The 14,795-nt window shown below is 39.8% G+C and overlaps 1 protein-coding gene across 5 annotated transcripts in view; it reads right to left on the bottom strand.

Moving 5' to 3' along the window:
- Positions 1 to 14,795, bottom strand: part of ENOX1 (ecto-NOX disulfide-thiol exchanger 1) — a 661,896-nt gene that overhangs the window by 196,206 nt on the left and 450,895 nt on the right. For all 5 annotated transcript variants that reach the window (XM_030200535.1, XM_030200539.1, XM_030200536.1 and 2 more), the window contains exons 6-7: positions 7,057 to 7,227; positions 4,397 to 4,603 (exon numbers count right to left, since the gene is read on the bottom strand). In XM_030200535.1, coding sequence (XP_030056395.1) covers positions 4,397 to 4,603; positions 7,057 to 7,227 — 378 coding nt within the window. The remainder of the gene's footprint in view (positions 1 to 4,396; positions 4,604 to 7,056; positions 7,228 to 14,795) is intronic.

Raw genomic sequence — 14,795 nt, 5'->3', positions numbered from 1 at the left:
CCTACCAACTACCAACATCGTGAGACTGTAACACAAGCTAATGAAATCACGGAGCCCAATACCCTACACCCACCACAATGCAATGCTGATGTGACCCTGTACTACACCCGAGAGCCACATCTGACCCAGGGAAAGGCTGTGACAGGATCGAACACATTTTGCTGTCATGGAGGTGGGTACGGCATTTGAGGCTGGCATACAGGCTGGAAAAAAAGTTTTTAAAGTGGGGTATTTTTGGTGGGAGGAGGTTAGTGACCACTGAGGGAGTCCGGAGAGGTCATCCCCGATTCCCTCCAGTGGTCATCTGGGCAGTTGGAGCACTTTTTTGGGACTTGTTCGTGAAAAAAAAGGATCCAAACAAAGTGACCCAAAATCATGGTAAAAATGTCTTTTTTTTCGATTATCAGCTAAAGATGCCCATCTCTCCTCGGCTGATAACCACACCCTAGTTCCGCCTCCACCATGCCTCTGACACGCCCCCATCAACTTTATTCGTTTCCGCGACGGAGTGCAGTTGGAAACGCCCAAAATCGGCTTTCGATTATACCAATTTGGGCGCCTTTGTGAGACAAACGTCTATCTCCCGATTTAGGTCGCACTATAGGCGTTTTTCTCTTTCGAAAATAAGCTGGATAGACTGTTAGACTCCATGTTTCCTTATTCCAATATTGGAATAACCCTTCTAGGGTCTCTCCTCCCTTCCCCAACCTACACTTTTCCCGATTTCTTCTTTGGCTGTACTATATATATTGTAGTTCCTTTCCCAACTGTGACTCTCCATTTACTGACTTTGTAAACTGCTATGATGATATGTTTCATTAGCGGTATATCAAATAAAAAGATACTTGATGCAGCCTCATAAAGAGATGGGCTTTTAGCTTACAAGTTTATTCCTGGCATATAAGGCAGCAAGATAAAAGGAACAGAGTCTGGAGTTAGCAGTGGAGGAGAAGGGCCATCAAGTTCTACAGTGCTATGCCAGAGGGGAGAGGAGCTACTCTAACCCAAAGAAGTTAAAATTAGATGCGGAATCACAAACTTAGGAAGCCAATATATGTTTACGTTTTCCTAAGCGTAAATTGCAGAGGAAGAGTGGCCTAGTGGTTAGAGCACCAGTCTTGACATCAAGAGGTGGCCAGTTCAAATCCCACTGTTGTCCCTTGTGATCTTGGGCAAGTCACTTAACCATCCATTGCCTCAGGTACAAAATTAGATTGTGAGCCCTTCAGTGACAGAGAAATATCCAGTGTACCTGAATGTAACTCACCTTGAGCTACTACTGAAAAAGGTGTGAGCAAAATCTAAATAAAATAAAAAAAATTAACTTATTTTAATCCAAATACTAGGGTGAGATAATCAGCTTCAAAACTACATCAGTGTCATGGAAAAGTAAAAGCACAAAAGGCTTTACAGATACATTAATGCAAAAAATGTATATAGATGTCAGGAAGATATTGTTAAACGTCTGTGAAAATGTCCATGAGTACTGTAAAGAATGCATGCACTTCACACACTGCCTCATTTGCATATCATTAACTTTGACCATTAGATATGAGATTAATACTGTGTGAACAGGCATTTATAGTATATGTTAGCACACTCAACGCTGGCAAAATTAAGCTCAGTGGTGTTTATTCAAAACTGTTAAATGCTGACTGACTGAGGACACCCAAAGTGAACTGACTCTGAACGTTAATCTGAGGGTGTTTAAGTGTTATTTTTGTGTTAGATTATCAATATACCGCCTTTCTGAGGTACAACCAAAGCAGTTTACACATTACATACAGTTACATATGCAATACTGGAGCAGGGTTGTGCATCTGTTATGAAACATTTCCCATGCAGTTTTACGTCATTTTGCCTGAAATTCCAGGAAAAAACCCCTCTCAAAATGTGGGGTTTTCTCCTGTGTAGTAAATAGTGCACACACTTCTGAAAGAGTATATGCAATTTGCAAAACATGCACACTTGTTGTTCCCATAAAGAAATTTTTTTTTAAATGAACGGAACAAAACAAAAATTCTCATGAATGACATAGGAAACAAAAATAAACAAAGATTTGGGGCTACACATCCCCTATACAGGAGTTGAAATGTATGTCATTCAAGTATAGTTATAATAACTTTTAAAAAATCTACTACTACTACTACTTATCATTTCTAAAGCGCTACTAGACGTACGCAGCGCTGTACACTTGAACATGAAGAGACAGTCCCTGCTCGACAGAGCTCCTACACTCTTAAATATAAAACTAGCTATTAACACAGAGTACCCAGAAGAGCTTGCTCATTTGAAATCCTTTATGCAATAACAATGGGAAACATTTTGCAAATATTTTACCTTTGCCAATCAAAAACAAATCACAAAAGTATTAACTTCCCATTTTGCTTATAGAGGGTAATTTTATGAAGCTTTTTCCATGTGTAGAGCCTGTTTCACATGCAGAATAGAGATTTTATAAAACTGCACAACCACATATCCATGTACAATTATAGGCATGGAAAGTGTGCACCTGCTTTCATGTGATCTGTGTATGTGTGTTCCTGGGAGCCTAGTTTGGGTGCAGCAGACTCGTCACAATGAACGCATGTATTTCATAAAGAGTTGGATGGAGTACATGCATCCATTTATACCTTCGTTGGAGCAGGTGCAAATTTATGCACCAGTATTTGTACACTTTTTGGGCTGAATCTGGGAGCCAATTTCATAAAGGCAAGTAGGTGCCTTCATTGCCTTTTTAAACAAGGCTTAAAATAGATATCTTTTTGGACTTCTCACAAAGGCTCCCTATTATAAAATTATCTCCATAAAGTACTCTACATGGTAAAGGAAATATTGGTTGGTTTTTTTTCCATTTCATTTACTATATTTATTCCTGCCCATCGTCTGACTTCTAAGGGGTATCATCAGGTCTGAAAGTATTACTTAGTGGTGTGTTCACTCTCAGAATATATTTTCAATGCAAAAAAAAAACAGGATATAAAGATCAGCTTGAAATTTGTGACCCCTGTGAATTTAAATCATTCTCTTGCTTTCTCTTTGGCACAATGACTTTTTTGGGCGCAGGAGTATACTACATGTGCTCATACAAAGATGACAGAGTAATACAAAACAATCCTGCAATGAATGGCAGGGTCTTAATGAACTGTCACGAGGCTTGCTAGATATTATTGCTGGTGTGGATGAACAAGCAGAATTGATCAGTTTTCCCAGCTGCTTATTTTGGGCAGTGATCTGTCAGAGGAATTAGAGGAGGTTGCCCCCTTAATCGTACAGTATCCTCCCCTCTTCCCTCCTTGGTTTCTGTGCTTGATTGGAAGCATTTTGACATACAGGATTCCAAAATGGCCGACATACACATACACAAAATGGCACATACCTGTCTAGATTCTGAAATACCAACTTGCACATGTAAGTGCCGATACCTAGACATGTATATTGCCACAAGTATGGTGCCTCTATTGATGTTTTAGATGCTGACACATATAAATGGTTGCTTCTGTTTCCAGCACATTCTTTCCTAAATTACTAGAATGTCTCATGTCCTGATCTGGACATCTCTATTCCAATTTCTATGTTCTATCTAAACAATATAAGATTAAATATCCCTTTATTCTCCATCTACCGCTGGTCAAAATGTGCACTTTTAAAAAAACCTAATGGGAAAAGTTTTCCCCCATAAATTTATAACAAGCAATTATATAACAGGGTGCTCCTTGCACGTTGATCTACAGAAATTCTATATTTATGTAAAGTGCTAGCAAAGCAACTAAGCATGATTATATAAGAGCACATGTAAGTGGCACAGCACATAAAATGCAAGGGAGGCGTTCACATGGACGGGACACAGGCATGTCTCTCACTTATACATGCAATTTACAGAATACTGTAATTTAAGTGCACCCTTGCCGCATTTAGGCAGCCACAGATACACTAGGTCTATGGTTAATGCTACTGTGGCTGTGTAAACGTAAGGTGTGCCGATGCCGGTTTACACTCAGGGTGCCCAGATGCAGTTACAGAATAGGCTCTCACTGTGTGGCATTGCAGCACCCAAAGGGGGCGCCTACTTATAGTCTTGGCCGCCCCCATATTGCCCATCTTACCAAGATCTTTGGTCTGCCCAAGCCATCCACACCATGCCCAAACTATACCCCCTTAAAATCTCAGTATAGTATGGTATGGATCTTCATGTATAAATAGCATCTTTCTGATAATCATCATTTACACGTGTATGTGATCTACATGTGTTAATACCGTTATTTACTAGTGGAAAGGCTCCTAGAATATCCTTAAGAGGTTTGTAAACTTTTTAAAATATTGTGTAGGTATATCTGGAAACCACCTAGGATGTAGGCGGGGGCATACATTTTCAAAATAAATAAACTGAAAGTACCAGAAAGGTAAATGGCTTTATCAACCATAAACTCCTCTGAAAAACGGATGTGACAGAAATTCTTCTTGCTTTTCCGAATTGCTGTAATATCGCCACATTGCTCAAATACTTCTTGAATAATTTCCTCTGTAGCATTTTCTGGTAGTCCCCCAACAAACACCGTTTTACATCCAGGAGGTCTTTCTCTGGTCGAAGGTGGTGGAAGATCTACATAGAAGCAAAAATATAGAACTAAAGTATTTCTCCTTTTCTTTTTTGACTTTTCATTCAGTATATTCAGCAAGATCAACTAGCAGCCTACGAAACATTACTTTCCATTAAAGCAATAGGATAAGTGTCCAAAGATTTACTGTAGGTGCCCTTCATGCAGGTAAAAATAAAGCTAATGAGCACACAGAAGAACAAACCCAAATAGACACAGAAACAGCAAAGGGGACGAAAAAATTCCAAGACGATACTCTAAAGGTTCAAATATTTATTATCATCCAAGACAGCCACTGTTTCAACCAGTAGGCCTGAATCAGGAGTCTCAACTGTATGTACATTAATAAAGCTTTGTATTTTTTGGTAGAGGTCTCTTTTGTAGTCTACCAAGAAAATAAAAAGATTTATTAACATAGATCCAATTAAAAATAGCTAATCCATTGAGGACTGGATTCAGTAAATGGTGTCAAAAAATAGGCGCCGGGAAAAATCAGCATTCAGCGTTATTCTATACAGGGCGCTCTGGAATGAGCACCCTTCATAGAATAGTGCCTAATTTTGTGCAGGTTTGAAAACACACATGTAGGTGCCCTACTGAGAATCTACCCAGTTAATCTCTGGGCCTGATTTTAAAGCCTTTATTGCATGAATTTTGACCGTTCACTTTACACACATACTGTGGGTCATTTTATAACTGCCCGTACTGGTGCAAAATAACCACATACTTGTCACTATCCCCCAAATTCAATACATTGCGCCTTAACTTGTATGCGCTAATTTGGCCACATGTACACGCACAACTTTCTAGGCATATTCTACAACGCAGTGCGTGTAAATTCTAATGTGTGCAGTTGGAAAGGGGGAGTGGCTATGGGTGTGGAATGGGCAGTTTGTGGGTGTTTCAAAAAAACTATGCACAATATTATGGAATACACCCGATCTGCGCCTAACTTAGGTACAGGTATTTAGGCCTGGTTTTAGGTGGCCTAAATTGGTAAGCCTACATTTTAGTTGCATGAGCAGCGCGTGAGCATATTCTATAAACTATGCCTAACTTTAGGTGTAGTTTTATTATTAGGATTTATTTACCATTTTTTGAAGGAATTCACTCAAGGCAGTATACAGTAAGGATAAATCAAACATGTGCAATAGACAGTTACAGCAGTAAAAATATTCAAATAACAATACAAAGTTTGGCATAGTATACTACCTACAATGTCAACACAATATGTAATAGAACATTGTAATTGACAGTGTAGGGTATAGGCAAAGATGAAACATATAGATAAGTAAGAGAGTAAGAGGAGTTAGAAAATAAGGTGACTAATTTAAAGAATTAGCCATTGTTGGAAGCAGGATTCTGGGTTAGATGGACCATTTGCCTGCCCCAGGAGAACGACAGTATGCACATGTATTTACACCTGCTATTTGGAGTATATAGGTTTTCCGAGTTAAAATACACAAGCGTATTTCAATTTTCAAATGTGTGCATCCCCATTCCCAACCTCACTCTCGATATCACCTCCTCTAACAGCAGGTAAATTACGATAGACAACCTTTACCCACATAGAGAAAGAACAATTTTACAAAAGCTCATTTCCATGGGAAAAGCACTGCTCCACCAGCCAAAATGGCTTTGGAAATTACCCTCACAGTGCCTACTGTGTACAGTACATAAACAGAGACAAATGTTAGCATAATTTAATTTCTATTTCATTGCACTGAAACACAGCAAACTAAAATAAAAAAAATACACGCAATGTGAAAAACAGGATGAAATGACAAGTTGATGAAAAACCTCTGCTGGTTATCTACTCTGTCTTGTTGCCAGATAATAGAACAGAATGCCAGAACACAGGAAGCATAACCTAACAGCATGCAAGTACTTATTTGGCTGTGAAAGACCAGGAACAGTTTTATTATTTACATTTAAATGAAGAGACTATTAAATTTTTTTGCAGGCCACATAAAAAATAAATTTGAACACTGTGATGACATTTTCCCTCGTTTATATGCACATTACAGAAGCAATCTTCTGAAAATACCAGGTATAAACCAACACTGATTAGAATGAATTTAAAAAACCTGATTATTAAGCACTTAAAGATGGTCACAAGAGATAACAATCTATTCCAATATTCCATACTGGATTTCGTTCCCATTTCTATTATGGTAAATTAAACAGAACACCTTCAAAGAAATACATCTAGTAAACAAGATATATCCGTGGAAAGATTAATCATATTATTACATTTCAGTTACCTGCCTTACAATATGAATTCTTCTGTGTGTGTGTGTGGGGGGGGGGGGTGCACATACATGGCTGCATCTGTGAAGATGATCATATTCTAAGGGATATCTCATTCAAGATCAAATATAAGATAAAAATGTTAAAAGTAAACGATTTATCAAATAATTTATTCAATGGATATAAAAATATTCATAGTTTCACTTACTTGGGTTGGGAGGAAAGAGAGTGCTGCTTTTGCAGTGAATGATCTCTTTGATGATGGGTAGTCCTACTGGCGGTGGTGGTACTATACTTATGCCTGCCATCATGGGGTTAATTGGAGATATCCCAGTCATCATACTTAAATTCGGATCAAAGCCTGGTACACATATGGAATCTGTAGATACATAAATTAAAATCCGCCTTTTAAAATAAATGATACCATTAGCGGTGGCACACTGCATTCCAGTAACTTAAAACCAACAAGGACATGTTGCATGATTTGAAGATGACACATTCCAGAGCTATTCACACGTGTAACTTGGCTGTGAAAATTGTTCTCCCTCAATGGGGGTAATTCTATTAAGGTTGCAGCCAATCTTTATGTGCCAAATATGCATGGAAATGATTAGAATACAGGCATATATGGGCACATGTATACACATACACATGGCAATGACAAACTACACAAGTATCTTACACAAGGAATATTTTACAGGTAGGATATGCATAGGTAGAGTATAGGTGGGGCTGACATTAAACACATAAAACTTATACAATACTATACATTACATGTGTATCTCTAGCATTGTGGTGCATGCACTTGTACCAGGTCTATGAATGGCATAAGTGCATCTAAATTATAAGTGTGTATTTCACCTGTTACCCTAGTATTCTACACGGTGTCTGGAAAAAATGGGATCCCCTCCCAACATTTTTCCAAATAACCCCAAAACAAATGTACTATTATTAAAAAAAAAAAAAAAAAAATTAGAACTTTAGAGGACAGAGAGCTTGCAGGCTGTTTCAAATGAGGGGTCTGTCAAGTTTGTAACATCACTATTTAGTTGAAGGAGTTTATAAATCCACAGGATAGCAGAATTTATAAGCTTAGAGATTTTACCAACTGTTAAGTCAAATTATGTTGTGTGTGTGTGTATATATATATATATATATATATATATATATATATATATATATATATATATATATTACAATATATGTGTTCTAAGTTGTACGTGGGCAAAACTATTAGATCTTTAGGCACCGGGATGGGTGAACAGAAGTCCAGTATAAAAAGAAATAGGCTTGAAGCACCATTGGTAGCACACTGTTTGGCTAAGGGACATACATTTGAGGATTTGAAGGTTTTTGCCATTGAGAAGGTTGACACATTAGGGGAGGTGACCATGGAGGGGCATAATCGAAAGGGGGCCCAAGTTTTCCTGAGGACGTCCCGGTGAAGGGGCGGGGAAACCCGTATTATAGAAACAAGATGGGCATCCATCTTTTGTTTCGATAATACGGCCGGGGATGCCCAAATCGAGAAATTTAGGTCGACCTTAGAGATGGTCATCCCCGATTTTCGGCGATAATGGAAACTGAGGACGCCCATCTCAGAAACGACCAAATCCAAGCCATTTGGTCATGGGAGGAGCCAGCAGTCATAGTGCACTGGTCCCCCTAACATGCCAAGACACCAACTGGGCACTCTAGGGGACACTGCAGTGGACTACAGAAAAAGGTCCCAGGTGAATAGCTACCTGACCTTGTGTGCTGAGCCCTCCAAAACCCACTCCCCACAACTGTACACCACTACCATAGCCCTAAGAGGTGAAGAGGGGCACCTACATGTGGGTACAGTGGGTTTCTGGTGGGTTTTGAAGGGCTCACATTTACCACCACAAGTGTAACAGATAGGGGAGGGATGGGCCTGGGTCCGCCTGCCTGAAGTGCACTGCACCCACTACAACTGCTCCAGAGACCTGCATACTGCTGTCATGGAGCTGGGTATGACATTTGAGGCTGGCAAAAAATATTTTTAAAAGTTTTTTTGAGGGTGGGAGGGGGTTAGTGACCACTGGGGGAGTAAGGGGAGGTCATCCCTGATTCCCTCCGGTGGTCATCTGGTCAGTTCAGGCACCTTTTTTGGGCTTGGTCGTAACAAAAAAAGGACCAAGTAAAGTCGCCCAAGTGCTTGTCAGGGATGCCCTTCTTTTTTCCATTATGGGTCGAGGACGCCCATGTGTTATGCACGCCCCAGTCCCGCCTTTGCTGCGCTTCCGACACGCCCCGTGAACTTTGGTTGTCCCCGCGACGGAAAGCAGTTGACACCGCCCAAAATCGGCTTTCGATTATGCCGATTTGGGCGACCTTGCGAGAAGGACGCCCATCTCCCAATTTCTGTCAGAAGATGGGCGCCCTTCTCTTTCGAAAATTCACCTGATTATCATATTTTAGCGGGTGGCATCAGAATTATTTTTAGGACAAAACCCATGTTAAAATCGAATGAAAAATTATTTACTTTCTTAATAATTTATTGCTTAAGCAAAAGCAAAATTGCGGTATATTTTAAACAGAATAACTTAAATGTTGATAAATTAAAGCACTTAAGCAAAGCGCGGTTCAGATGACATCATTACATTTATTTAAATTTAGTATATGGGTATAAATGGAAGTGCCAGCCTTAGATGCAGTAGCATCATCCTGAAAAATAAAAAAAGACACCATTGCAGTGGATATGATTTGCAACATTTTGTAGGAATTGTATTACAATGGTAAGCACATTCTTTGAAGTGATGTTGACTTTTTATCGTGGATGGTATTATCACTTCCTCTGGTTGCTAGACTCTGTGTTTATACAATTCATTTTGCTGGTGTCCCTTTTTAGTAAAATTATAAGGTGAAGCTGGTGTTTGAAAGTGATCTTGGTAAAAGTTTTTATCAATATTAATTTTGTAGTAGACGGCATTATTTCATGTTAGCACTGTTTAATAGAAAAGATTTGTTAATCGAATAATTGTAGGTCATATGGTTGTGGCCTGACTTCATATGCATTAAAGAACTGTAGTTTAAAAGCATGTCACAACATGATAATACTGAATGTATTCAATGATGTATTCAATGAAAGAACATTATGAACACTAATCAAAAGGTTATTTGAATTAATAGGTTTATTGGATAACATGTGATAATAGTTAGTGAATAGCAATGTCAGTTGCCTTGAGGTTGTCCCCCGAAAAAGCCTGAGGGTGAAATAGCAGGCCATCTTTGGAATTAGGGACAAAGGATATACTCCGTGATGTTCAAAGACAGCTAATTTTAGGATAACTTATTTTTTAATTTGGTACACATAAGTTTCCATTCAATTCCCAACATTTATAGCCCTCTTATGTCCAAATAAAATCTAAGTGAGTTATACAACATTCAAATACAATCACAAGATCATATAAATCAGAAATATTTACCAAACAAATAAGCTTGAGCTCAATGTTTGAAGAAAGAGAATGTTCTAATTACAATCATGAAATTAAGCATAGTATTAAAAATGTTGAGGTTTTTTTTAGACCGATGAATGATAAAGTACTACTACTACTACTTAACATTTCTAAAGCGCTACTAGGGTTACGCAGCGCTGTACAATTTAACATAGAAGGACAATCCCTGCTCAAAGAGCTTACAATCTAAAGGACACGTGAACAGTCAGACCGATAGGGGCAGACAAATTGGGGCAGTCTGGAATTCCTGAAAGGTAAGAGTTAGATGCCGAATGCAGCATTGAAGAGGTGGGTTTTAAGCAAAGACTTGAAGATGGGCAGGGAGGGGGCTTGGTGTAAGGACTCGGGAAGGTTGTTCCAAGCATAGGGTGAGGCGAGGCAGAATGAGCGGAGCCTGGAGTTGGCGGTGGTGGAGAAGGGTAATGAGAGGAGGGATTTGTCCTGTGAAAGGAGGTTTCGGGCGGGAACGTAAGGGGAGATGAGGGTAGAGAGGTAGTGAGGGGCAGCAGACTGAGTGCATTTGTAGGTAAGAAGGAGAAGCTTGAACTGAATGTGGTATCTGATTGGAAGCCAGTGAAGTGACCTGAGGAGAGGGGTCTTGATATAGCCACCATACAATTGGCTAAAGATATATAGACTTAGTTGGTGAGCATGCAACTGCTGAGGTCTTTTCTTCCAATATAGGATTAAAATGATCCACTCAATTTTTCAAACCAGTTTGGTTGGTGTGTTTAAGCAATTTTTTGGTTTGACTTGCACTTATTCCCATTTGATGGTCTTTTGGTATCTCAACAAACACAGTCACACAGAGAGGTGAAAATGAAACACAAACACTTTATTTGTATTTATCAGTATGTGAAAGCCTGTTCACTTCACAAACTGGATACAGTAAAAGCAAAAGTCTCCCTATGTTCAAGTAATGTTCCTGCAGCCTGTCCCCAGGGTTGGATCCCCATGTGGGCCTAAGGGGATCAAAGTCTTGGGGTCAGGGGGCTCCCTTCTCATTATCAAGGCGGCTTTATGTAGCAGCCTACCTGTTCAGTCCTGTGGTTGTATTTTTCAAGAACATGATAAATCTATTTATAAACTCTGTTGAAACCCTGTTTTTTTACCATTTATTAATGCTCATGTCAACACTCTATAACACTTGATGTTTTAGGTGTACTTGTATAAATTTAAAATACTTGCCCAGTTGCATGTATATTGCATTCCTTGTGTGATGGATAGTAAAATTCTGTACTTGGCAGTTGCAGCCATAGAGAGGGAGGGGAGTCCTATGTGCTAGTTAGCCCGGATCCATCCCTGCTTGTCCTCAACGGGGCAACACAGTCTCTATAAGCACTACTTTTGTCTTCACAATTATCCAAACTCAAGAATTAGAACACAAGGCCAAGGAAAAATGCCCTATCTTAGCAGTCTTATAAAAAGGCTGTGGAGTTATAGGTGGACGGTGGCTTCTGCGTTCCTTGGATCCCATCTGTGAACCCACTTGGAACACCCTTGCAGGATCCCTTAATCATTACTCAGGGCCTCCCTGTTCTGTTCCCATTCTAAGGCTTAACTTTGACTGAGTCCTGCTCTCCTGGCTAAGCCAACTAGCTCTGCTCCATTCAGGTGGCCCAGCGAAGGAGTGTAAATAAGGAAACCCAGGCTGGTGACCCAGTGAGGGAGTGCAAATAAAGAAAACCAGGCTTAATCCAGGTACTCTATCACAAGTAGATATGGTACTAATACTCTTCCTACAATGCAATGAAATATCTTACTACGTATATGTATATGCATCTATTTATACTTCTGCTTTGAACACTGGTACAAATTCCAGAGGTAAATAGCAGAATGTTAGAAAGGATGTACAAATCGGAATTGAGATGTCCAGGTTGGGACATGTATATACCAGTTACATGTGGCAAGTGCATCCATTTTAGAAACATAAACATCTAAAATATCAACAGGTCATAACAGGCACATAAATTTTACATGCCAGCAGCATACAGTATAAATGTTCATGGTATGAAACAGCAACATAAGCATAATGTCAACCATTCTTAGTGTGACAGGATATTGAATCCTCTGGAGGGCAGAACATGGTTACAGAATCACTTCCTGCCATACCAAGGTAATGCTCTCCTTTCAAGTGATCTTTCTTCTCCATGGCAGCACAAAGGTTGCCAGACTGGAGATAGGACTTCTCTAGGTCTCTACATATACCTTTATGTCTGCCTCAGCCCCTCCAATTCTGCTACTCTAGCCTCCAGGGATTGGACGTATTCCCTGAGTGCAAGGAGCTCTTTGCATAGAGTACACATATATTAGCTCTCACCAACTGGGAGATAATCAAACATGTGACACTTAATGAAAAAGACTGGATAGCCCCCATCTTGCTGCATTTAGTATTACTGAATTGTTAATTAAGTTGCTAATGGAATAGGAGTACGCAAACTAAAGTTCCTTAAGATTATCCGGGCACCAATATCCAGGTTTCAGCACTTAACTGCCTAAGTGAAAGTGGACAAAGATAGGACTTAGTTCTATATAGTACGATTTGTCTAGTTAACTTAGGGGGTCTTTTATGAAGTGGTAGTAAGCCCAATGCAGGCTTACCGCTCACTAATCCTGAACTATCACTAGGCTACTGCAGCAGCCCAATAGTAATTCCCACCCCTAGCATTTGCCAATTCCAGGTTCCGGTGCTACAAAATGTTTTTATTTTTGTAGCACCAGTGTTTATCTGGCGGTACTCAGGCAGTGCCACGCGCTGCCCGGTTACCATCTGGTGAACACGGGAGCCCTTACCGCCACCTCAATGGCTGACGGTAAGTGCCCCCCCCCCCCTAAAAAAAATGGCCACGTGGCAAGTGATTCACTTGCACATGTCCATTTCTTAAAAAAAAAAAATACAGCCTTTTACCCGCTGCAGTAAAAGGGGGCTTCAGTGCGTGTCAAAAACACATGTTTACTGCAGCTTGGTAAAAGGACCCCTTAGGCAGTTAAGTGCTGAATATTGGCACTTAAATGTGCAAGTGCTAACTCCACTGAAGTGCTGGCTACAGTTTTAGTGGTTAGCACTGATATTCAGCAGCTCTAACTGGCTAAGTACTGCTGAATATCAGCAGATAACCCCGCAGAAGCAATCTAACCGGACAGAAGCCTCTCCTAGCTGATTAAATTCCTTTGAATATAAACCTCTTGATATTCATATATTTTCTGAACTATGCCACATCTCCCAATACATTTCACCAAGCTAAGGAAATTAGACTACACTAATTGGCACACTGCACTTTCATATGACTATTAGATAATAATTCCTTTTCATTTTTTCAGGAGCCTTAAAGACCTCACTCTATTCTACATACTCTTACATAACTATTTGGTAAAGTGAGAACACAAGAGAAAGGCAGAGATAAAAGCAAGTATCTTGGGAGAAGGAGAACAGCAAGGAAAAGGAGACACAGTTCTTAGTATTTCATCTCCTTTGAAATTGCCTTGGGGAGAAACATTGTACTTATAATGGTTCCATTTTGCCAACCTGGAATACAGTATGTGATCTTCTGCGACCTTGCAATCTCTTTTACTTTAATATCTCTAGAGCTATTAAAGAAATAACTAGTTTTAGAAATGATTAGGGGGTTTTGTAAAGAAATTATGTTTTCCTGTTCCACACAAACAATATTTGAAAGGTCAATAATGATTCATTGGTAAAACAATGCTATTTGGTAAATTTATTTTCTTAATTATTCATTTTTAAGATCTGCAAGGGGACAGATGCACTTAATATTAGACCACATGATCTTCTCTAACCTTGCAATCTCCTTTACTTTAACACCATGTGAGACCCGGAGAGTGGGTTAGGCGTGGCCGGAGAAAATAATACAGCCGGATAAAAGGGTGAAAAGCAAAACAAACATTTATTTACAGAAACAGGAGTTCCTGGACCTGTTTCTTCACAGGGCCGAGTCATAGTGCAGGTAAACCCCTGCTGTTCAGGAACACAGTTATAAGTATTTAATTCATGTACCCTTGGGCCTGTTTCTGCACAGAACCCGAGATATAGAATGGGACAACCCCAGTGGTTTTGGCAAACAGCAGTAAGCCGCCTCTGGCGGTCATCTCAAACACAATCCGCAGCTGCGGGGTTGCCACGCTCCAAAAACAGCCTTTCAGTTCTATTCTATGGCCAAAGAAAACAAGGCGGCAGACGATCCGCAAAATCCAATGTGGAAGCAAACAGAAGCGCATCAATCAAAGTATGGTATACAACTTTATTCTAAAAAAAAAACACCCAACACAGGCTGTGTTTCGCCCACTAAGGCTGTGTCAGGGGCTTGAAAACGAAAGCAGGTTCACAACGGAGCAAAAAAACCAGCATAATGCGTTCCTCCAAAACTAACTCAATCCATGCACTAATTGATGCGGTTACATGATGCCCGTCCACCGTCTTTTCAGGACGGTGGTAGAACTAGAGGACATG

The sequence above is a fragment of the Microcaecilia unicolor genome, chromosome 4, assembly GCF_901765095.1.
Source record: "Microcaecilia unicolor chromosome 4, aMicUni1.1, whole genome shotgun sequence".
Taxonomy (NCBI): Eukaryota; Metazoa; Chordata; class Amphibia; order Gymnophiona; family Siphonopidae; genus Microcaecilia; species Microcaecilia unicolor.
Note: the sequence above shows the minus strand (reverse complement) of the source record. Positions and strands in the feature narration are given on the sequence as shown.